Raw genomic sequence first — 25,677 nt, forward strand, 5'->3', positions numbered from 1 at the left:
ACTTTTTCATGTGTCATTCTGGTAGAAGCACTATTTCGATATTTGTAAATCTGTTATCCTATTGCCTAGAAATCTGTTTTCTTTTTAGCATAATCAGTCGGTTTTGTGCCAAGTTTACGGTGTGTCACTCAGAGTTCCCTACATCAAGTGCTTTGCGTTCCCTAGACCCGACTGTGCTGATCCTTCTGAAGTAACTTGTGCTATAAAACAGGGGTAGTCAACCTGTGGTCCTCCAGATGTTCATGGACTACAATTCCCATGAGCCCTGCCAGCATTTGCTGGCAGGGCCTCATGGGAATTGTAGTCCATGAACATCTGGAGGACCACAGGTTGACTACCCCTACTATAAAATATGCTAGCCATTGTAAAGCTGTTCTTACTCATGAGCAGCAAACCTGTCCACAAGCAAGGAGCCGCATCAGGATATGTGTGTGCATTACCATAGGTATATCCGGTTGGTTGTGTAGTAGTTAATATATAAAGTCTGTTCAGACGTACCATCAGCCTGCATTTTTAGTTTGGGGAAAGCTGAAGGAGTGGAGGAAGGGGGAGAACAGGAGATAATATTAAGGATGAAAAGAGAGCAGAACCTCCATGTTCAGTGGCAGTCAGTCAGCCTCTGAATCTCAGAGCCAGGAGGCAACTTCATGGCCTCTGTTGTTGGCCCTCCAGAAGAACTGGTTGGCTGTTGCATGAGACAAGATACTGGACCACTGGTCTGATCTATCCCTACTTATGTTCTCCCGATCCTTCAATGGATTTCTTTTCTCCCAGAAGGCAAAGGGGTTAAGGATGGTTTTTCTGTTGTATTTTTATTCTAGTTCTCCTCTGCTTAGTCTTCAGAGAAGCTCTGAGATGTGATTAAGGTGACGGTGTGTGTGTATGATTGGCCCAAAGTCCTCCAGTAAATCTGAGTGAGGATTTGACCGCCATACGTGGTCCGGGCCCAGTATACCTGAGGGACCGCTTCTCCACCTACACTCCTCAGAGAGCCCTGCGCTCTACTATATCCAATCTCCTGGTGGTCCCTGGCCCCAAGGAAGCCTGCTTGACCTCAACCAGGGCCAGAGCTTTCTCCATTCTGGCCCCCACCTGGTGGAACGAGCTCCCAGAGGAGATCAGGGCCCTGACAAAACCTAAACAGCTCCACAGGGCCTGCAAAAGGGAGCTCCTCCGGCAGCCAGTTGGTTGAGGTCGACCAAACCACCGCTTCCAGTTGGCCCTCAAGCTCCCCCCCACCCCTACGACCAACATTAATCGGTTGCCCACAGGGTCAGTAAGAGTTGAGCTGAGGCTCTTAAATTTCTATTATATGTATCATTGTTATTATGTTAAATTATTATTGTTATAATATTACTGCTGTTATTGTTACCTGTTAAAGGTAAAGGTAAAGGTATCCCCTGTGCAAGCACCGAGTCATGTCTGACCCTTGGGGTGACGCCCTCTAGCGTTTTCTTGGCAGACTCAATACGGGGTGGTTTGCCAGTGCCTTACTGTGTGTTAATTGTATCCTCCCTGTTTTCAGTAAACTGTCCTGAGCCCTCGGGGAGGGCGGTATATAAATATAATAAATAATAAATAATAATAATAAAGTTTCTCAGTACAATTTATGTATTTAGAAAATCTATCGGTCACCTCTCTAAGGATCCTGTCCAAATGGCTCACAACTATAATGATACAACAAACCAAACAAGCCAAAGTAAAATGATACTGTTAAAAAAGACGGAACCCCTTTCCAGTTAAAAGCCTGGGTAAAAGGAAACATTTTTGTCTGGTGCCTACAAAGTTTAGGTAAGACAAGAGAGACTTAAGGCAGAATGTGTTTGAAAAGCAAGGTGCCAACACTTAAAAAGGCCTGTCGCTGGAAGTCACTTAAAAAGTCCTGTCGCTCCAAGCCCTTCCTTGGAGGGGGCACAAAGAGCAGAGTTTGTGAAGAGAGTTGTAACTGGGGGGCAAGACAGTCCTAAATAACGTGTTTCAATGTTTTCCATGCAGGTGAGGACAACGACGATTCGAACGTGCTGATCCTCAGCTACCCGCAGTACTGTCGCTACCGTTCCATGCTGAAGCGGATTCAAGACAAGCCAAATGCCATCCTAACAGACCAGTTCGTATTAGCCCTGGGGGGCATTGCCGTGATCAGCAAAAACCCACAAATCCTTTACTGTCGAGATACGTTTGATCACCCGACTCTTACTGAAAACGAAAGCATATGTGATGAGTTCGGTAAGTCACTTTTCCTCCTGGTGCTTGCTGCAAGTCCAGAACCACTTTGTTGTTGAAATTGCTTTCATAAAGTGTTTCTTTTTCCAAAGCAAAAGGCAGTAATATCATGTAAAAGGACTTTTAAAACTAACAGAGCTGTTTGGCATCCAGGAACGAAGGCCGTGTGTTTCCGGCGTTTACAATCTTGGTGTTGAAACTGCTGTTCGTGCCAAGCAAAAATGCGTCCTGGAAAATTTGTGTGCTCTGTTCGGTCAGCTGGTGTGAACTTAAGAGACATTTGTTGAGATGCTTAAGGACTGGCTGGCTTTCAAAGGTCCTTCAACGTTTATGAGCTGGAGATGGCATCTTTGGTTGGCTTGGTCTTTTTGGCCCACCACATCTCCTGGGGGCATGCAAGCCTTCCAAATAATCAGTGTGTAGATGAAAGTTGGGAAATCCCTGCAAATTTGTGGGTAGAGCCTGAAGGGTTGGTGTTTGGGAAAGAGAGGAACCTTATAAGACCAGAGGCCACCCTCCAAAGCAGCCATTTTCTACAGGGGAACTGATCTCTGGAGACCAGGGGCAGTTCCGAGAGATCTCTAGGGCAGTGGTCCCCAACCTTTTTATCACTGGGGACCGGTCAATGCTTGAAAATTTTACTGAGGCCCAGGGGGGTAGTCTTTTGCTGAGGGATGTCGCCACCGCCACCTGAGCCCCTGCTCCGCTTGCTTTCCCACCAGCACCCTTGATGCTAGCAGCAGGTGCATAATGCCACGCCGAGGGGGAGCCCCAGCCATGGCGGCCGTTGGAGAGCACCAAAAGTGAGCCAGTGGCAGGGCAGCCCTCGAGGCAGCAGCCGGGGTGGAGGATGAGGAGGACCCGTGGCCCGGTACCCGTCTCCGGACCGGGGATTGGGGACCACTGCTCTAGGCCTCACCTGGAGGTTGGCCACCCTGTGTAGATGTGATCCAGCTAAACCGAATTCCAGTTACAGCAACAACACGGCATGGAGACAGGGCTCCTTTGAAACTTGTTAGTGTGCCTCTGGCCGAAGATGCAAAGCTACTTTTCAGTTTATTATATTAAAACTATAAAGCAGAGAGCTTCTTTGGCATGTGGTAGAAGTGTCTCTGGAACTCTGCCTCTCTCACTCTTAATGGTTCTCGTGCGGTCTCGGGGTTATCCGAAAATACGCCAGAAATTTGGAATCACTAAACTTTAATTGACCTTTCAGCTTTTCCTAAAAGTGATCATTCTGACCTGCCTGTGCGGCCCAGTTGCAGAGAGAGTGAGTGTGTGCCTGTGCGTCCTTTTGTTGTCATGGAATCCCCTCTGTATCGCGTGCATTACTTGTAGACCGCTCACTTGAGAAACTTCCTTTAGCATACATTGACTCTGCCCGGTCTGCAAAACGGAGCTCTTCCGCCAGGTCGCGGGATGAGGCTTGGTGGCAGTTTCAAAATCCGTCCAGCATCCTCTGTCATCCTCCCCTCTATAGTGGGTTACCCAGGGGTAGTGCAGATATGAGCTGAGGTTTTTTTTACCGCATCTTGTTTTAGTGTCTGGGGGATTGTGTAGGACAGGGGTAGTCAACCTGTGGTCCTCCAGATGTCCATGGACTACAATTCCCATGAGCCCCTGCCAGCAAATGCTGTCAGGGGCTCATGGGAATTGTAGTCCACGGACATCTGGAGGACCACAGGTTGACTACCCCTGGTGTAGAATGTGTTTTTATATGTTTTATTGGATGGTTTTAGTGAGGGTTTTATGTGTTGTAACTTGCCTTGGGCCTCCGGGAAGAGGCGAGGGATAAATCTAATGAATGAATGAATGAATGAATGAATGAATGAATGAATGAATGAATGAATGAAATATTGTTAGCACCTCTAAAGGCACCTCTGAATGAATGAATGAATGAAATATTGTTAGCATCTCTAAAAACATGGTAGCCAAGAGGACAGAGCAGAGTTCAGAGAATACGCTATTTGCTGTTTTGAAGCTGTTTACTTCCCCAGAGTCCCAGTTATTATGGCAGCGATACGCACGTGTATGTTGCTGGAGGGCCACAGGCTTGCAGGGCATTTCAGAATGGTTAGATAGCAGAAGTTGCGTTGTGCAGTACACGTGAATGACCCCGACGCGCTGCCTTTTCAAAATGACTTGGAGAAGCTTAAGGCTCCACAAGTAGCAGCGAGCACTCAGGGCCTTGCAGGATGCAGCCAAAACAACGTGTGCAGAATTGGACCCATAGAGGTTTGCCAGTTTGATTGGGCTGCTTTCCCCAGATTAACCAAAGTGCCTCCAGGGTATACACTTGAATGTGTTTCAAAGCACGTCTTCGGTATAAGCGCTCGGTAACGTTTGTAATCGGAGAAAGGTAATTTCTATAATTGTTTACCAGTGCTGTGAAAATCAAGATTTATTAGCTGTATTGCCAGGGGGACAAATGCTGCTGCTGTGGGCAGCCCTGACAGCATTTTCACGCCGAAAGAATTTTGAAATTCATAAATCTTTTTCATATGGCTCCTTTGCAGGGGCAGGACAGTGCTTGTGGAATCACAGTATTGTTTTAAAATTACATTCTGGGAGGGAAACATACCGCTTCTTTTTCTTCCTGCTGTCCTTGTGTTTATTTTCTCTATTTATTTGCAAGATTTACACATGGCAACTGTCTGTGCATTTGAGGTAGCTTATGACGAAAATATAAAATCATGAAATCCACCACGTGTGCTCTGAACAGCTAAGGGAAATGAAGCACCACAGATTATTGTGTCTCTGTGTGCTTTTGAATTTCTGTTTTCATAACACTGTTATACAAGTCAAGGAGGATAATTGCATGCCTCAGTCACAATATGGGATATTCCAAGAAAGCAAGACAAGCAGTATGTCAACTGGTCAATCAAATGTAGCAAGAACTAGCTAACATTTTATATCATAGTTATTGTCTTCTAAGAAAACTAAATCTATTATATATGTCTGTGTGTGTGTGTGTCTGTCTCTCTGTATTTCTCTCTTACTCTCTCTCTCTCTGTCTCTCTCTCTCTCTAGATCTCAGACTGCATTGGCTAATTCAATTTTTATTTATCGCCATGCCTAAATGGAGGTTTTAAATCATGGCCTTTTCTGTATTTTTTACAAGCATTGCTTTTATTTATAGCATGAGCCCCCTTGAATTCCACAAGGTAGATATGTGGCCAATAAATTACATATATGGGGGCGTGGAATGGTATGGTATAGCCCCACCTCATCAGGTCTTGGAGGCTAAGCAGAGTCGGTACTCGGAAGGGAGGCCACCAAGGAAGACTTTTCAGAGAAAGGGCCAACCACTTCTGCTTAATTACTTGCCTCAGAAACCTTCTGGGGTCTCCATAAGTCGACTGTGACTTGACAGCTCTTTACACATTCACACACACACGCATGCATGCATGCATAAGTCAGGGGTCTGTAAACTCTGGATCTAGACCCAAATGCAACTCAGTAGAGAACCTAAGAAAATACAATCTGTAAGATATGATGACAGGGTAGATGGGCCGCTAGAATATTTAGCTTCTTAGAGAGGCTTTACAGTCAGGGCAAAGGCAGGGTCGAAGGTGGGCCGGAACCACACACAGATCTGTGCCAATCTACGCTCCTGCACAGATTTAGCCCTTATTATGATATGAAACCTTGTTGGAGCCATTTCCCAAAGGAAGACCCCCCATGACCAGGGTTTGGGCTGCAGGAACTCTACTGGCTATTGAGCAGTGTGTTAATCACCAATAAAGTCGAGTTGCCCATGTGCTTTCTTATACAGCCTCCCTGACAACTTCCTGCTTTGAATGTTGAGATAGTTTGGCTCTTTAAGTATAAAGAACTGCTGGTCTAGCTAACGATTAAAACCAGATTCGGTGGCATTGATGGGTCGAGGACATTTGCACCCCAGCTTTCTTCCCTGGGAGCTCATGGCGGTATGCATCATTTTCCCATTTTGCCCTCACAAAAATGGCATGAGGTCAATAAGAGAAAACGCGCAGGGCAGGGTGACCCTGACTTGGATGGTCCAGGCTAGCCTGATCTCACCTGATCTAGTAGTCTAAGCACTCGAATGGGAGACTGTGCAGAAGCAGACAACTGCAAACCACCTCTGGATTTCTCTTGCCTTGCAAACCCCGCAGGGTTGCCATAAGCCAGCTGTGACCTTCACCACCCTTCACATAAGCAAGGGCAGCCAGGGTGCTTTGCAGCTGCATAGGAACCAAAACCTGGTCTCCTTGGTCCTAGTCTAACCTCCTAAGTGCTTGTACTCTACTGACTCAAAGACAAACATCCTAATAGCCCACCATTAAGCTGAAAAGGCCAGTGATGAAAGAAGGTCCTACAGAAACCTAGCTCTGCATACCCTAGGGTTGGCTGTACGTTTCCTTCGAAAGTAACTTATTCTGGTGCAAATAAATGGCCATGCTTACAGTTTCCCAGAGATATAGCTGTGAAGATGTTGACGTTGAGGTTCCCATAATTAAGGAACTGGGGTTCTCTGATCTTACTTAGGTCGTCTTCACTCACAACCACAGTGGCATGAGAGATGGATCTTTGTGGCACAGCCCTGTAGGGCTGCCATGCATGTTCGTGATGCCGTTATATGTGGGATCGTCCCCACATGATTGGGGCCGAATGCTAGCTGACTGAGGTAAAAAGGGCTAATGGGATCAGCCTCCACTTCTGGTTTTGGTGTTTCCACATAGTCCACATCCATGTAGAACAATGGGGAAGGAGCACCCACAATGCTGTGCTTTGCATGTGCACGTTAGGGCACTTATCATGGGAAGAAGCAATGCATAACAGCTCTTGGCCCCAAGTTATCCAAGGCTTTGATAGCAACACCAACGCTTTGACATGGAAGTGCCAACAAACTCAAGTGTTGGTGCTGACGCTGCAGAATTTGTTGAATGCATTTCTGCCTCCTCACACCTGCCCATTTGCAGTTAAAAAGGGGTTCTGTATGTCTTATCGATGCCGTGAGGCTGGTGCTTTTTGGCAGATGGATCCTACCATAGAGGGCTGTATTTCCGTGTTCCCACAAAAGCACAGCTCGCTGTCCCCAGCGATCCTGCTATGCAAACATGGTTGGAGCAGTACAGAATCAAGCCCTGACAACCTTATCAGGGAGTTGAGATGTTCAAGCCTAAGACCAAGGATGGAAAGAAGGCAGATCGACCTTCAGCCCATCATTGGAAAGACTTTGTAAGCCACTTTGGGTCCCTGTAGAGGAGAAAAGTGGGATATAAATATACACTTAAATAAACTTGGCAGGTCACATAGGAGTACGGAATTCACTGCCCACAGGACTTTTGGCTTTTCAGACCTCTGTGAAACATAATTGCCCACCTGCACTAAGATAAGGCAGTTAGTATGGGATTCCTTTTTAAATGACTAGTAATTCACTCTTTTGCTTCCAGTCTGGCTGCATTTGTTTCCTGCTAAGTAGGCAGCCACTGATTTCCTATAAATAATGTTTTTGCCTGTACGAAGAGCATTTCCGTTGCCTAAATAAAACATTGACTAGGTAACCGTAATGCACGGGAGAGTGTTTTCATGGCCAAAGATTTACACATTTCTTCCAATGGTAAACAGGCCACACCTATATTTAATAAACCACAGAGTGTAATTATCACTATAGCTTATGTCGCGCTGGTATCAGCAGCCAATAAAACGAGCCTCGTCACAGCTTCTGAGCCTGGCTATCACTATTGGTACTGTTACAATGTAATGATTATTAACCAGTCGTTTTCATGTTAATTGCAGTGTGGCAGAGGGTCTGCCATTGCGGTGTTGAACACCAGAGCCAATATGGAGTAGCCAGTGGTTAGTGCATCAGACTAGGATCCAGAAGACCCAGCTTTTAATCCCCACGCTGCCATGGGCCAGTCATTTTTGCTCACCCTCATCAACCTCGCAGGGTTGTTGTTTTGAGGATAGAAAGGGGGAGGAGATAATTATGTTACAAGCTGCTTTGCATCCCCACTGGGGAGAAAAATGGGGTGAGTTAATTTAATGTTTCCCACGTTTTTCTACTGTTCCATGTTGCTTGTTGTTTCACTTCATTGATTATTAAAATCAGAGTCCAGTAGCCCCTTTAAGACCAACAAAGATTTATTCAAGGCGTGAGCTTTCGAGTGCAAGCACTCTTCCCCAGACTAAGAACTGACCATCATAACAGTAGGAATATATAAGCAAAAGTTAATCCTGTTACATTAGTAAACTGTGTCACAGCATCCACACACAGCCACATGATAATTCCCTGCCAAACCAGCCAATCAGACCCCTCAAACCCATTTGTAGTTCACAAAGACATATCGGAAATAAAACTGTCAATGCTGACTCTGATTTTAATGTGCTACTTCAGACCAACATGGCTACTCGTTTGAATCAATTAATTCATTATTGTTAATCTAAGTTATCTGTATTTTTTCTGTTCTGTTTTATGTGAATCACCCTGAGCCTTCGGGGAGGGCGGTAAGTAAGTAAGTAAACAAACAAATAAACAAACAAACAAACAAATGTATAGGCAAAAAAAATGTATAGGTACAAAAATAGATATTACTACTAGAGTTGCTAGCCTCCATGTAGCCCCTGGAGATCTCATACAAATAGAGTCGGAAGGGGTCCTACAGGCCATCAAGTCCAACCCTCTGCTCAATGCAGGATCCGCCTAAAGCATCCAGGAGAAGGATATGTCCAGCTGCTACTTGAAGGCTGGCCACCACCTCCTTAGGCAGCCGACTACACTGCTGATCTACTCAGACTGTGAATTTCCCCCCTTGATATCTGGTCAGTACAGTTCTATGTGTAGTTTAAATCCATTACTGCAGGTCCCATCCTCTGCAGCCAGCAGGAACTTTCCCTGCCGTATTCTAAGTGACAGCCTTTCAGATACGTGAAGACAGCAATTATGTCCCCTCTCAATAGTGATCGCTCACTGTTACAGTTGATCGCCGGCCAACTGAGACCAGTTCCCCTGGAGAAAATAGCTGCTTTTGAGGGTGGATGCCATGGCATGGCATGGTACCCTGGTGAGGCCTCGCCCCTCCCCAAATTTTCCAGATATTTTCTAACCCAGACGTGATAACCCTAATTACCACTGGTATCCTTTTATCATCACCTATCACTTTAAAGCAGCACTTATCAAAGCATCAAACAATCCACAGATGAAAGCAGCTGCCACCACATTAAAAACTGCAACAAAAACTGCAACTATGAAAGCAGTAGATGAAAATGTGGGGCCAAAGAAAACGTGACTAACCCAAATGCCTGCTTTTCACCCTGTGCCTCAAACAGAACAGGCATAAACCTATAAGGTAAATGAATGTTACACATCGGTTGGCTAGCCAATGTGACAGTAACTTGTGCTCTATCTGAACTGAGGCAGTGACTCACGACACTTGTGAGGCAAGGTTTTATGAAGCTTTGTCTCCTTGGCTGTTGTGAAAATACCTTTGCCGTATTCGAGCATACGTCAGGGGCTGATTCGTCCTTCCGTAGACCCTTTGGGGAGAACACAGGTTCTCTGGGGCAACAGTAAGGTTGCCAGTTCCACTGGTTTGGGTGAATATCCCCCGCTTTCTGGAAACACCTTGCCCCCCCCCACTCCCTCCCAAATTACCCCGAACCAGAAGAATACCTCATTTTAACACAACATGCTGATACCACGCAGCACTGAAGTCGGGGTCGTCGGGAGGTTGGCACTGTGGTTTATAAGTAAATTCTCATCATAGAGTTTTGACCCAAAACCACAGTGTCCCCCCTGAGGTCTTCTGGGTGCCAACATCCCTTCCCGGTACTGTCAGCATGTCATGTCACTCTCGGAAAGCACCCCTATCCCCTGCTGGTAGCGCCCATAGACCTGGCAACCCCAGGCAGCAGTCATGTGGAGATGCCCTTTGTGAAAACTGGCACCTCCATAGGGGGGCTGGGCATATGGTCACCATGATATGCAGGACTATGGGAACTCTGGGTGTGGGGTGGGTGGGAGCAATTACTGTCAGGCAGATTTTGACCTTCCCATACACTCTCTCCACAGGGAGACACCATTTCTCACAGATACTGCCTCTGTGTGGGTTTAGCCCACTGTTTTCTGCTGAGGTGCTTACTTGAGGGCTGCTGTTAAGTGTGACTCACTCCCTGTCTTGAGACAGAGAAGGAGAAATATCCCATTTATCTATCCACTTCAAGTTTAGGATTTGGGGCTGCGGTCTTAACTTAGAAAAACCCTGTTTACGTTCATGGGTCGATTCTGCAAATTATTGTCGCCAGTGATTCGTTGTCGTCATGGCGTTCCTTGGCCTTATAGCAATGACCCTGAATTACATGCAGTTAAGATTTGATTTAATTTCCTGCATGTATCTTGTTGTTGTTGTTTTGAAACAGAATATAAAACAAAAAGGCCCCTCTCTCCCGGGTAGGCCTCGGGGAGATGAATGAGTTAAGCAGAGCTTTGTGGAACACACTTGTAACATACTAAAGACTGCAAGGTCTGCTAAGTAACTTAATAGAATATAGCAGATCTAGTCTTCCGTATTTAATTCTGGCTGTGTATTGCCGATTGCACCGTGTCAGTCTCCATACATTGATGGCATGCTGCTGATAAAGCTCTGTTTTATCCTCTTTCGCCTCCACTGACAGGACGATAAAAATGTACTACTTCGGGTTACGCAAACAGTTTACACTGATTCCATGTGGAGTGATACCGCATGTATAAAGTGATGACAAGTAAATCTAAACACAGGCATGGTGGTACAGCAGATAAATGGATTACTTGAAGGTACTGTTGTTTATCAATCAGATGTAAGGCGGGGGAGAGGGACAGACTAGATTAAAAGAATGTGAGGGACGTTTTCCCAGCATACAAAAATAGTCTAGAATGTCTTCAATCTGAGGGAATCTTCAAATGTGCTAAACTGTACTTAAAAAATTGGTTTAAGGAAAAGTTGTCCTCAGAAGTTGGGGCAATTTATAGGCCAGCTCCAAAGAAGTGCTTATCAGGAACCGAGTGAAGCGACTAAAACATATGATTTATATGTAGGTTACATATAAAATATAACCCAGAGATGCATGAGGTAAATAGCCTGGCATTAGAATTGTTATAGAACTAAGAGCTAAGACGGAAATGAGACGTTAATGGAGAATGTATTTATTTATATATGCTTCTTTCTCATACAGGTGTCCTAAATGCAGGGTTTCATAATCTAATCATATTATAGTATCACAAAACAGGGAGAAACTTGTACTTGGATGGAAAACCACCAAGAAAGCTCAGGGCCATGATGTAGAGCCAAGCAATGGAAAATCCACCCCTGTATGTCTCTTCATTTGAAAACCCCATGAGGGGGCACCGTAAGTTGGCTGTGACATGACCACACTTTCCGCCACCACAATGTCCACTTGGGCAGCTGAAGCGCACAACCCTAATTAATGCTGTTCCCCTTGCGCAAATTAGCTGTGGACCTCTGGAAGCTCATAGAGCTCCCATTTATTTTAATTTTTGTAAACTCAGAGGAAAATTATCATGAAAATCTATTGATATTTCCAGTCTAAGCCTTGGGTACTCACCTAGTTGCAAACCAGTGGTTAGAGAAAAATTGGTACATGGAGGTTTTTCTTTTTTTTAATTCCCGTTTCTTGAGATGATCTGATACAATAAAAGGCGCGCTTATTAAAAACCTCTGTGATGAAGGGGCCTGAACTGTTTTATGCATTTTGTTGTTTAGTAAAAAATACTAGAGGCATTCTGTGAATTGTAGCCCCTAGTTGACAGTGACAGTTGGAAATAAAAACAAGGTCCCCAAAACATCTTGACAAAGAAACCATTCACCGCAGCATATGAACTGCTCTACTTGCTCAGAGGCTTTAAAAGAGAGAAATGTTTTTCCATCGAGCCTTCTCTCCGTTTTTTTATTATGCATTTTAAACAAGAACATGTTGTTCCTCTATGACTTTTTTTCCCTCCCTCTCTGTTTTGATCTGTGAAAAAAAAAATCAGACCAAGAATTTAAGGGGGAAAAGGGGAGGGAAAATTGTTCCTTAATATTTTCCCCTAAAAAGGTCAGGCTAGGAGTTCTCACAAATGGCTAAAGGTAGGCAGGTTCTTACTGAGAAGTGCTAACAGACGGATTTGACTGCAGGTAGTGCAGGAATTTACCAGTTTGTTGACTTTATGAGCACGGCTTTATAAAAGATAATTTTGTGCGCCAGTTCAAACATAGTCTTCTGCCTATGATTGCTACTCAAAAGAACTTGCCCGTGTGAGTAATCTGTGTACAGCAACTAACACTTGGACTCTTTTCTTGATGTGCTGGTCTGAGCATATGCAAGGTTACCACATTACCACAGTAATGCCACCTCATTACATCATATGAACTTGTAGTGAACCTGAGACAACGCCCGATACGCTCCTGAAGACACACATTGTAGGGGAACGTTGGAAATGGTAGAGTAAACTTACCTGCCATTACTTAATTTGCTCACAAAGAAAACTCTGATAAGTACCCCAAGGAAGCTTTCCCTAGAAGTCATTTAGAAAACTATCCAAACTGGTGGTGCTTGCAGCTCATATGTAGTTTAGTCCAGGGGTAGCCAAACTGCGGCCCTCCAGTTGTCCATGGACTACAATTCCCATGAGCCCCTGCCAGCAATTGCTGGCAGGGGCTCATGGGAATTGTAGTCCATGGACATCTAGAGGGCTGCAGTTCGGCTACCCCTGGTTTAGTCTGTCGGTGACCCCCTCTGAAGTTATTCATACCCTTTGTTTATGGAGGATCCCCTGCATCACGTGTCTCATTGGAATGCAGCGTCTGCATACACTACAAGTAACTGCCCAGTGAGTGTTCGGAATTATTATCCTCCCTGCTTTTCTCTCCTGCTGTTCTCTGAAAATATTAGAGATCTATCTTGCCGGCGTGTTGTACGGATTAGTGAAATAAATTTGGAAAGATCCAAATTTAATATGTTGTATAAAAATTGTAGGTCCGCAAGTGTTCCCAAATGTTTAATAGAAACCAGCTCTTTCCTGGAGATCCAGAAGGCAGGCCTGTATTACTCCCAACTCCAACCCTTTACATAAAAGGCCACAAACAGAAGATCAAAGGGGGCTGGTTCTTCATCATGATCCCATTTTATTTGCATTCACGCATGACTAGACTCCATCCATGCACTCATTTCCTTTCAAACACCCACATCGGCTAAGATGGTAAAATATCCCTTGAAAAGATTGCTTTTTTCTGGGCAAGCGAGTAATTTCTCTTAAACAGAAAAGTGTTAGTAAAGAAATTTTACAAGCTGGTTATGATTCAGTCTTTGGTTAATATTCTTGAGTAAGCTTTTGAAAACGCACGGACTTTACTGCCCAATAAGGGAAATGAAAAATGTAAGGGTCATTAATTTCCAGTAGATACTTCATGAGGTTAAGCCATAAGGAGAACTGCTTATGACGCGGCTGCAAAGGGAGGGCAGGCAGGTAGGAAGCTAAGTCATTGTCTGATGCCCTCTGTCTCGGATGCCTAGATTTTTACAATTAAGAATAGGCCCAGCTCCCGTAAGTCATGAAGTTGCTTGACTTCTTGCTGTTCAGTGCCTGATACCTTGAAGGATGCTACTGAAAATTGTGACACAAAGAGTGACACAAAGAGGCGAAAATGCTATGGAGTCTGATGTGCAATATCTCACTTATATGTGCCACTTGCTGATTGAGCCTGCAGTTCTTAAGAGATTGGGCACACACATGTGGAACAACACCACAGCGGTCTTAGTGAACTGGCACTGTTAAAGGCTAACCACATTTTATTCCAGCATACAGTTGTGCAACCTAGTTTGTCAGACACATCTCTTCAATAAAGCCAGGCTTTCACAACTAGGGTTCTGTGAGACCCTGGGGTTTCTGGATGGCCCTCAAAGGGTTTCCCAAACGGGTGGGAGTTAATTAATTTTGAATATATTTTTAAATTCATTAAACATTTATTGAGTGATATTGTCATGTCATCCTGCCCCTCCCCTCCCAAAATGGCCAATGATGGGCCTAGAGGGGTGGGAAGAGGAGAGGCATGGACGGGCCCCGGGTGGGCATCCTAACCATATTCTGCTCAACAACGCCACTTGGGGGTTTCTTGAAGACTAAAAAATGTCTCAGGTGGTTCTTAACGGTAAAAAAGGTGAGAAGGGCTGGCTTATGCTGATTAATTAAAAAAATTTACTAGATGCTTCCCCCTTCAAGGATCGCTGCCTTGTTGTGGCAAGGGGGCTTGCGTAGTTCAGTGAAGCTATGAGCTATGCCGTGCAGGGCCACCCAAGACGGACAGGTCATAGCTGAGAGCTCTGACAAAAGGTGATCCACTGGAGAAGGAAATGGCAAACCACTCCAGTATCTTTGCCATGAAAACTCTATGGACAGTTCCAATAGGCATAACGATATGACGCTGGAAGATGAGCCCCTCAGGTCGGAAGGTGTCCAATATGCTACTGGGGATGAGCAGACGGCTAGTACGAGTAGCGCCAGAATGAATGAAGCGGCTGGGCCAAAGCCGAAAGGACGCTCAGTTGTGGAAGTAACTGGTGGCGAAAAGACAGTCCGATGCTGTAAAGATTTTTATTCCATAGGAACCTGGAACGTCAGATCCATGAATCAAGGCAAGCTGGACGTGGTTAAACAAGAAATGACAAGACTGAACATCGACATTTTAGGAATCAGTGAACTAAAATGGACAGGAATGGGTGAATTTAATTCAGATGACCATCAGGTATACTACTGTGGACAAGAATCTCGCAGAAGAAATGGAGTAGCCTTCATAATCAATAAGAGAGTAGGAAAAGCAGTCTTGGGATACAATCCCCAAAATGACAGAATGATCTCAGTTCGAATCCAAGGCAAACCATTCAACATCACAGTGATCCAGGTCTATGCCCCAACCACTGCTGCTGAAGAGGATGAAGTTGATCAGTTCTATGAAGCCCTACAACACCTTCTAGAAGCAACGCCCAAAAATGATGTGCTTATCATCATGGGGGATTGGAATGCTAAAGTAGGAAGCCAAAAGATAACCGGGATAACAGGCAAGTTTGGCCTTGGAGTACAAAATGAAGCAGGGCACAGGCTGGTAGAATTTTGTCAAGAGAATACAATGGTCATAGCAAACACTCTTTTCCAGCAGCCCAAGAGACGACTCTACACATGGACATCACCAGACGGTCAACACAGAAATCAGATTGACTATGTGCTCTGCAGCCAAAGATGGAAAAGTTCTATCCAGTCAATAAAAACAAGACCAGGAGCTGATTGTGGTTCAGATCATGAGCTTCTTGTTGCAAAATTTAGGCTTAAATTGAAGAAAGTAGGGAAAAGCACTAGGCCACTCAGGTATGAACTAAATCATATCCCCGACGAATACACAGTGGAGGTGACAAATAGATTTAAGGAATTAGATCTGATAGACAGAGTGCCTGAAGAACTATGGATGGAGGTTCGCAACATTGTACAAGAGGTAGCAACTAAAACCATCCCAAAGAAAAAGAAATGCAAGAAATCAAAATGGCTGTCTGAGGAAGCTTTACAAATAGCTAAGGAGAGAAGGGAAGTGAAAGGCAAGGGAGAAAGAGAAAGATACACCCAACTGAATGCAGAATTCCAGAGAAAAGCTAGAAGAGATAAGAATGCCTTCTTAAATGAACAGTGCAAACAAATAGAAGAAAATAATAGAATCGGGAGGACCAGAGATCTTTTCAAGAAAATTGGAGATATGAAGAGAACGTTTCATGCAAAGATGGGTATGATAAGGGACCAAAATGGTAGGGACCTCACAGAAGCAGAAGAGATTAAACAAAGGTGGCAAAATTATACAGAACAACTATACAAGAGCGAGCTTAACATCCCTGATGACCACAATGGGGTAGTTACTGACCTGGAGCCAGACATCCTGGAATGTGAAGTCAAATGGGCCTTAGGAAGTCTGAGTAACAATAAAGCTAGTGGTGGTGACAGCATTCCAGTTGAACTATTCAAAATCTTAAAGGACGATGCAGTAAAAGTGCTACACTCAATATGCCAGCAAATTTGGAAAACTCAACAATGGCCACAGGATTGGAAAAGGTCAGTTTACATTCCAATCCCAAAGAAGGGCAATGCCAAAGAATGTTCAAACTACCGCACCATTGCACTAATTTCTCATGCTAGCAAAGTTATGCTCAAAATCCTACAAGCTAGGCTCCAGCAATATGTGGACCGAGAACTTCCAGAAGTACAGGCAGGGTTTCGAAGAGGCAGAGGAACTAGAGATCAAATTGCCAACATACGCTGGATCATGGAGAAAGCTAGGGAGTACCAGAAGAACGTCTACTTCTGCTTCATTGACTATGCTAAAGCCTTTGATTGTGTGGAACACAACAAATTGTGGCAAGTTCTTAAAGAGATGGGAATACCAGAGCATCTTATTTGTCTCTTGAGAAATTTATATGCAGGTCAAGAAGCAACAGTGAGAACTGAACATGGAATCACTGACTGGTTCAAAATTGAGAAAGGAGTTCGGCAAGGCTGTATACTGTCGCCTTGCCTATTTAACTTGTATGCAGAGCACATCATGAGAAATGCGGGATTAGAGGAGTCACAAATTGGGATCAAGATTGCAGGGAGAAATATCAACAACCTCAGATATGCAGATGATACCACTCTAATGGCAGAAAGTGAAGAGGAACTAAAGAGCCTGTTGATGCGGGTGAAGGAGGAGAGTGCAAAAGTTGGCTTGAAACTCAACATCAAGAAAACAAAGATCATGGCATCCGGCCCTCTCAATTCCTGGCAAATAGAAGGGGAAGAAATGGAGATAGTGACAGATTTTATTTTCCTGGGCTCCAAGATCACTGCAGATGGGGACTGCAGCAAAGAAATTAAAAGACGCTTGCTCCTGGGGAGGAAAGCTATGGCAAATCTAGACAGCATCCTAAAAAGCAGAGACATCACCCTGCCAACAAAAGTGCGTTTAGTCAAGGCTATGGTCTTCCCAGTTGCAATGTATGGCTGCGAAAGTTGGACCATAAGGAAGGCCGAGCGTCAAAGAATTGAGGCTTTTGAACTCTGGTGCTGGAGAAGACTCTTGCGAGTCCCTTGGACTGCAAGGCGAACAAACCGGTCAGTCCTAGAGGAGATCAGCCCTGACTGCTCTTTAGAAGGCCAGATCCTGAAGATGAAACTCAAATATTTTGGCCACCTCATGAGAAGGAAGGACTCCCTGGAGAAGAGCCTAATGCTGGGAGCGATCGAGGGCAGAAGAAGAAGGGGACGACAGAGAATGAGGTGGCTGGATGGAGTCACTGAAGCAGTAGGTGCAAACTTAAATGGACTCCAGGGAATGGTAGAGGACAGGAAGGCCTGGAGGATCATTGTCCATGGGGTCGCGATTGGTCGGACACGACTTCGCACATAACAACAACAACTAGATGCTTAAGGTACCGCTAGTCCTGTATTTACACTTGCAGCCACAGAGAAGGGTTACATCAGAACATTGAATGTTGCACTGTTGTTTTACTGTAGCAGTCATTTCCCTGTGTGAACAAGACAATTTGGTTGCAATGAATCATAGAATCATAGAATCATAGATTTGGAAGGGACCTCCTGGGACATCTAGTCCAACCCCCTGCAATATGCAGGACGCTCACAACCCTATCGCTCATCCATTGTAACCTACCACCCCCTTGAGCCTTCACAGAATCAGCTTCTCCATCAGATGGCTATCTAGCCTCTATTTAATCGCAACGTAACAGTAGTGCAACATTCAGCAGTGTGTGGATGCATGCAGCTAGCCTTCTGGAGTCTTGTAGCTGTGCCATTTTCACCTGTATTTTGTCACTTGTATTTGTCTCCCTCTCTCACATACATGGAAGTTTTGTGTTAATGGACCAGTGCACTATAGGAATGATGCTTCACTGCCCATGAGTGGTGTGCCAACATCCGCCACATCCAAGGAACATTGTTGCTGCTGAGTAGCCCTGCCTTATGCACTTCCCGATTTAAGAGGAACAATATTCCTTGACTGTCAGTGGTATTTCTGGAGTAACAGTTCCAGAGAAGGCTGATGCAAGACCAGATTCCTGAGTGAACCCTTATTGGCCATTTTACGTGTATGTTTTGGTTTTTGTAACCAGTTGGATTTTCTTGGGATTTTATGATAATTTACATATATAGATAATACAGAGTTGTTTGCGCACAGAGTGGTATTTACATTTGTGTTCTGTGTATTGGTTGGTAGCATCAGTAAGTAATGGTGGGGAATATATGCTGCAGGGAGTTGGCGTTCGTCTTGTGCGGTACCACAGGGTTCCATCTTCTCTCCCATGGTGTTTAAGACTGACATGAAAATGCCAAGTGAGGCCTGCTGGGGATTTTGAATAAGGTGTTGTTACTATGCAGATGGCACTTGGTTCTCCTTCCAGCTTCCACTGTAATCAGGCCAGATAGTGGGCATTTTGAGACATTCACTGCCTAGAAGTAGTTATGGAAGTGGTCAAGGGCAACAAAATGGAGGCACTGTGGCTGAAAATACCTGTTGGGCATCAAGGAGCCATCTTGTTCTGAATGGTCCTACAAGCTTCCTCAAGAAGCAGGTTTACTACTTGGGAGTCCATTTCGTCCTGGTCTTCCAAGGGAGGTGCTGGGCTTCTGTATAAGCAGTCTGGGACCCTTGTATCTATGGGACTGCCTTTCCCCATACATCCTCCCCAATGTTCTAGGGAGCAAAACCTGATCAGAGCCCCGGGCTCCAAAGATATCAAAGTGGCCTCAACCAGAGTCAGGGCCTTTTCAGCTCTGGCCTCCGTCTGGTGAAATGCTCTCCCAGGCTAGATCAGGGCACGGTGGTGGGACCTTGGACAGTTCCCCAGGGCCTGTGAGACATTGTTCCGCTAGGGCTGTGGTTCAGGCCTAAAAAGAGTGCTGGAATCCAGGCCTCCCTGTTCAAAACACCAGCCAATTTAAATCTAAGTCTGAATAGTTGAGCTGTATCAATCCTTGCGCAATAGGAACAGAAGTGGATAGAACTATTTTAAGGGCTCCATTATGCTTTTAATATAAAGTATTATAAAATTGTTCTATTGTTTTTTAAAACATTGTTACCCACCCTGAACCCAAGGGGAAGAGTGGGCTATAAATGATCTTGATTATTATTATACTTTTCACCAGAGTTGTGGCTGATGCCTGTGGCCCTTTCTGAAAAGGGAGGATTTCGCCATGGTTATCCATGCTCTGATCACACACAAGTTAGACTGCTGCAGCCTGCTTTACTTGGGCCTGCCCTTGACAGATCAGAACTTCATATTGTACAGAAGGTGGCAGCTGGATTGCTCACAGGCAGTGTTTATAAGGAACACATCTTGCCGTTGTTAAGACAACACCGGAGACATAATTTAGAGTCCAGTGGCACCTTTAAGACCAACAAAGTTGGTTGGTGTTAACGTTTCCCACTTGAATCTATCACACTGGAGACCTGATTGATTCCAGGCCTAATTTAAAGTGCTGATTATGCTTTAGCTTACCCATAGAACTGTGTGTACCTGCCTTGTCAGCAGAGGTCCTCTTTGGGGACCCTGCACCAATTCCCTGTTCTCCTTAGAGCTGTTACAAGAAGCAGGATCTTCTCAGTTATGGCACCTCAGTTGTGCCTTGTGTTTTGAGTGCTTAGCACCAACTGAAAGCAGGACAGTTTGTTGGTTTTGCTGATTCCCAGGTCTCGAGGTGGGGGGGGGGGGTGCTAAGACTATTTTTATTTGATTCCATGCAATCCAGCTTTAGTCATTTGATCTGATCATATGCCCTGCTGTCAAACTGTTTTGTTAGTCCTGCTGCTGCAAAAATCTGTTTTACAGAAAAGGGCTGGTTTTAATAGTTTGGATTTTTATTTGTTGCATTTTAATAGGCTTGTATTTTCAATGTCCGGTAAACTGCTCAGGCATCCTGTTTGACTGAGGAGTCATGTATAAAGATTTAGAATCAATTCCCACCACTACTAACTGCTAAGGACTACTACTACTAAAAATACAACAACGTTTTAAAGGATTATGGTATTTCTGCTGGTGCTCCGACACTTGGAAGTGTGTTTTGAAATTTTAAGGGGTTCCTAAAAATAACAGAAAGAAGGCCATCCAATTAATTCTTGCCTGAGTTTCAGAGCTGACAGCAGCTGTTTGATGGACTGTTACTATGATCAAATAAAGCTGATGGTCCATAACTTCTACTTAGCATTTAGGAAGTAAAATCTCTATAAAGAATGATATGGATTGTCTGTCTTGAACTATTGAGTTTCTTTCCAACAGTGGCCTGAGTTCACAAGCAATAATTTCCCCATCTGTACCCAGCCTCTTGTGTTTTAGAGGTACACTGCCTCTATCCAAGGAAGCCCAAGTTAACTGTCATGGTTAGTAACCAGACCTCTCCTTTACAAAGTTCTTAAATTTCACTGGGAACTCATTTAGCTTTCTGAGTCCAGCGTTCCCAACTCTTTGGGTGTGGATTTGAACACAGCACTGCGGTATGCCAAGAAAGCTTCCAAAACATGCCAGAGCTGAAACATTTTATCATGTTATCTTCTCTAAAATGGGAGGCGGGAGCTAAAAAGCATTTGTCCTTGCATGGATTCTGAGACCTCCTCAAATACAGCTTTTCTGCACCATCTTTAGCAGTCTGAAAAATATGCAAATCTCTAAAACTCTGAGTAGAGTGCCTTAGCTAAATATTGCAGTTCTTTATTTTCACAAAACAAAAAAAGAGGACATTGCCACGGGGAAGTCATGATTAATGCATAGCAGTGTTATATGCTGTGTGTGTATCTCTGTATATGTTAAAGTTCTTTCCCGTCATTGTTAGCATAAATCTTGAAGGGTTTTAAATGAGAAATCTGGAAATGTTTTGAATTCTTGGTCCAGCCTTTTTCTTATTTTGTTAATCCAGCTGTGGCATAAGCTATTAATGTTCCCCAGATGTTGTTTATAAAGATTGATTTTCAGTTGTGAAATAATACATACAGTTGCTTTTTTTCTTTTCTTTTCTTTTTTTTTTTGAAGGAAAAAAGTGATAGTTTCTAATATGCTGTAGAATAACATTTGGAATAACAATTTGCAGACAGAGCAGCTCATATGCCCAGCATAATTGCTTTTGTTAAATGATTTCTTCATTCTTAACATTTTTAGCTCTAATTGCTTCCTGCTCCCCATAATCTCAAAATAAATATTTGCACATCTTCACATTCTGTCATTTATTGTAATGTGTAAAATGTAAAATAGTTGCTGTCTCTGAGCAAAAAAATAAATAAAATCACAGATAATGGGGTCACGGAGCGCTTGCAGTGCTAAAATAATTTAATCTACATTTGTGGTACTGTCCTGAATTGACACCAGTTGGACTGAACATCAGATATGTTCTTCGAATAACACTTCCAAGGCCAATATAAACTTGTAATAATTTGTTCCGTCATTTATATTTTGGTACTTTCTCATGATTTCATTACACCACTGAGAATGGTGATTTCTGTGTAGTATCTCTCTAATATGCCTATCTTTATTATATGGCTTTGATTATGGTTGATAGTCTCATTGGTTGAGCCAAGACCCATTGGAGACTTTGACTGAGGGGACTGTTTTGAGGAAAAGCATCTTCTTTAAGGACAAAAGAGACTCCATGTTGGATTAGGGCAGATGTCCATCCAGTCCAACACTCTGGTCACACACTCTCCAACACCCAGGTCACACAGTGGCCAAAACCCAGGTTCCATCTTGAGGTCCACTAGCAGGTTGAGAACTACAAAAGCCCTCTCTCTGTTGCCCCCAAGCACCAAGAATACACTGCCCCAGTCATAGTGTTCAATTTATATACCGTGGCTAATAGCCACTGATGGTCTCTGTTTCATATGTTTATTCCATCCCCTCTTGAAGCTGTCTTCCTGCAGCAGTGAATTCCACATGTTAATTACTCGCTAACTTCACTGTAATCCAACAGTTTAATCCTAAACAGAGTTAGGTCCTAAATCCACTGAAGCCAGTGGGTTGAGAAGGATGTTTGAGATTTCACTTCGTGTGTGACCAGGTGATGGATAGATGCTTTGAAGATGCGAGTTCTATTCCAGCCTAAGTCTGGAGGATAGAATGCATATGAAGATTTTTTTTTTAATGTTATTTATAGTCCGCCTTTTTCACTTGGACTGAAGGCAAATTACTCAGAGGGAATCAGTACAATAGACAGGATGGGACATTCAGTGAACAATGCCACAGGAATTTGGGTTGTAAAACCAACCAGAAGTCTAAAAACAGAACTGAAGCAAAGTGTAAGTATTAACATAACGCATTACATGATGCAAATGATCCTAGTTCCAGCAAGTGATACTCAGGAGTAATTTATCCATGTCACTTTGTGAAACATTTAGTACAGGGAAGAGTCTATTGCAGGGATGGCCAAACTGTGGCTCTCCAGATGTACATGGACTACAACGACTATGAGCTCCTACCAGAATGGTGCTGGCAGGGGCTTATGGTCATTGTAGTCCATGGACAGTTTGGCCATCCGTGCTCTATTGCCAGTGTAGAAAAGCCCTCTTGAATAATTTGGTTTTGCAATGGAGCCTTTCTGACCTCCTCAGGTGGGGACCACAATGGAGAAGGCAGGTGTGGGGGCCTTTGCTGTCTTTGCCCTTTTGCAAGTGGGCATTGCTGCCCAGTGATATACTCCCATTGCAACCATAATGAATATAATGTAATCGTGTATGGTGGCATGGAAATTTCACCTCACGCTAGTGCTGTTGTTTCCAGGAAGAATGGAGTGCAGGGGGGCCCAGTCTCCCTGTGCCAAGCGGCACAATGACATGATGGTTGGCTCCACCTATTACCAATCAGACCAGCCTTTCTCAACTATTTTACCATTGAGAACCCCCTGAAACATTCTTCAGGCTTCGAGAACCCCCAGACATGATGTCAGCAGGCCACAACTTCTGCCTTGGCCCTGGAAGTCCCATGTCACCAGAAGTGACATCACCCAGACACTCCTACCGGATGTGACATCACCAGGCCAGTCCCCACAGCACAGGAAGTGACAGCATAGAAATATTTTCAGATGATTTGTGACCAGAACCATACCTGCATTCTGACTGGCTACCAGTTTGCTGTTCCTCACCAAAGGGAGCCTGCAGAAACTGACCTGAGGCAAGCCTATGCTACTCTGCCCCCCACCCTGCCCCCCTGGTACTTAGCTAAAATAAGAATACTTATCTCTCTGGACACCAGTTGCTACCACATGCAACAAGCCTTGGCCAGCAAGGATGTGTATGGCTGGGGGCCCTCCCCTTCCCACCCCCTCCAGACTCATCATTGGCCATTTTGATATGGTCATATCACCCAATAATTTTTTTACAAATTTTTTAAAAATAGATTTAAAAATCAATTAACTCCCACCCAATTGGGGAAATCCGGGGCCATCACAAAACCCCAGGATTTCATAAAACCCTGGTTGAAAACATCTGCATTAGAAAGACGCTGTTTCCAGCCCGACCTCCCTGAAACCTTGAACTCCAGATCTGATCTCATAGCCTTGCAAGTTATTTTCAGCTTAGTTCTATGCAGAATTACTCCAGTCTAAATGGGTTGTTTTCAATGGGTTTAGTCTGGATTAACTCAGCATGGGATTGCAAGGTTAGTTCCTGTGAAATGTTAATAAGTGATTTACAGTTGAGGGTGGTTTTGTGGGTGATTGAACTGAAGACTGAAGACTGAACTGAAGAACCATTCTGCATGTGACGGGTGCAAACCAGGGTCCTTGATGTTCTGCATTAATGTGCTTCTCAAGTACAGGTAACCCTTATCAGCCTGGGGCATAACACCGATTTTGGAGTAGTGCATAGCCCAACAGCTACCAGTACACTTGCAGCCAGTTGAAGCAACTTTGGAGGGTGTTCCATAACCTCTGAGCTGCACATTCACCAAGCACAACAACTTGCACCCTACCTGTTGGCATCCAATCTAGCCACTGTCATCCATGCAGCGGTCACTTCCAGGCTGGATTATTGGAGGTATCTATCTTTGGAAATTTTTAAACAGAGGCTAGTCTGACGGAGAGGCGGATTCTGTGAAGGTCCAAGGGGGTGGCAGATTACAGGGGATGAGCAATAGAGTTGTGAGTGCCCTGCATAGTGCAGAGGGTTGTAGATGACCCAGGAGGTCCCTTCCAACTGTATGATTCTAGGTCTGCCCTTGAAGCTGCTTTGGAAGCTTCAACAGGTACAGAATGCGGCTGCCTGTGTCCTTACAGGGACCCAATGGAGACTACGCATCTGTCCCAGCTACACAGGCTCCAAATGAGGACCAGATCAGATTCAAGGTTTTGGTTCTCACCTTCAAAGCCCTAAGTGGTCTGGGATCCTCATATCTATGGGACTGCCTTTTTCATTATATCCCCCAAAGGCCGTTACATTCTAGTGAACAGAATCTGCTTAGGGTTTCTGTCCCCAAGGAAGTAAAACTGGCCAAGACCAGGACCATTTCATCCCTGGCCCCAGCCTGGGGGAACGCTCTGCAAAATGAGACGAGAGCCCTGCAGGACCTTAAACCACAGGGCCTGCAAGTCAGAGTTGTTCTTCCAAGCCTACAAACACAACAAGGAAGGTGCCCTTTGTAACCTGTTCCAGTAAGCCATTCCAGAGCAGTGAACCTACCACAGAAGCTTGTTACCTGAGTGTGGTGAAGTGGAAACTCCTGAGAGAGGCAGCACCAGGAGAAGACTTTCTGAAGGACACGGATGGTAGACAGGAATGTACCAGGAGATGCAGTTCGAGAAGTATGAAGGGCTTTTAAGGCAATCACCAGCACTTTGAATTGGGCCTGGAGGCAAACCAGTAACCTGCTGACACAACAATGGAGTTCTGTATTCCAGACCACATCCTCGATAGGAGTCTCGCCACTGTATTTAGTACCAGTTGAAGCTTCCAAGGTGTCTTCAAAGGCAGCTCCATGTGTGTGTGTGGTACAGTAGTCTGAGCTGGCAGTTAACAGTAGTGGAGATCAACATAACTGGATCAGGGGGTGGCTGGTCAGCAAGATGTCACAAATGCTCCTAGCAACAACACTGACCTGTTTCTCCATTGACAAGACCAGGCTCAGGAGCACCCTGAGAGCTTGGGCCCATCTAAGGCTGGTAAACCTGTTCCAGTGAGGCACCTGTGTTAGTCTGTTGGAGCAAAACTAAACAGAAATGTAGTAAAATCTTAGAGACTAACAGCACTTATTTCAATATTAGTTTTTGTGAGATAGAATTCACTTCTTCAGATACAGTGGGAAGAAAGAAACTGCTTTATCTCATCTTACTGTGAATTACAGAATGGGAAGGTGGGGAGCAATGAGAATTGAGCTGGGAAAGGCCTAGAATCGCATCTGATTTATTATACTAGGCCTCATTTTGCACAGCTCCTCTCTCTTTCTCCTCTCCTT

At 44.5% G+C, this 25,677-nt stretch overlaps 1 protein-coding gene across 2 annotated transcripts in view; it reads left to right on the top strand.

The window, feature by feature from the left end:
- ARID5B (AT-rich interaction domain 5B) overlaps positions 1-25,677 on the top strand; it is a 259,355-nt gene that overhangs the window by 123,968 nt on the left and 109,710 nt on the right. For both annotated transcript variants that reach the window (XM_077350726.1, XM_077350725.1), the window contains exon 4: positions 1,996-2,226. In XM_077350726.1, coding sequence (XP_077206841.1) covers positions 1,996-2,226 — 231 coding nt within the window. The remainder of the gene's footprint in view (positions 1-1,995; positions 2,227-25,677) is intronic.

The sequence above is a fragment of the Paroedura picta genome, chromosome 8, assembly GCF_049243985.1.
Source record: "Paroedura picta isolate Pp20150507F chromosome 8, Ppicta_v3.0, whole genome shotgun sequence".
In the NCBI taxonomy this organism is placed as follows: Eukaryota; Metazoa; Chordata; class Lepidosauria; order Squamata; family Gekkonidae; genus Paroedura; species Paroedura picta.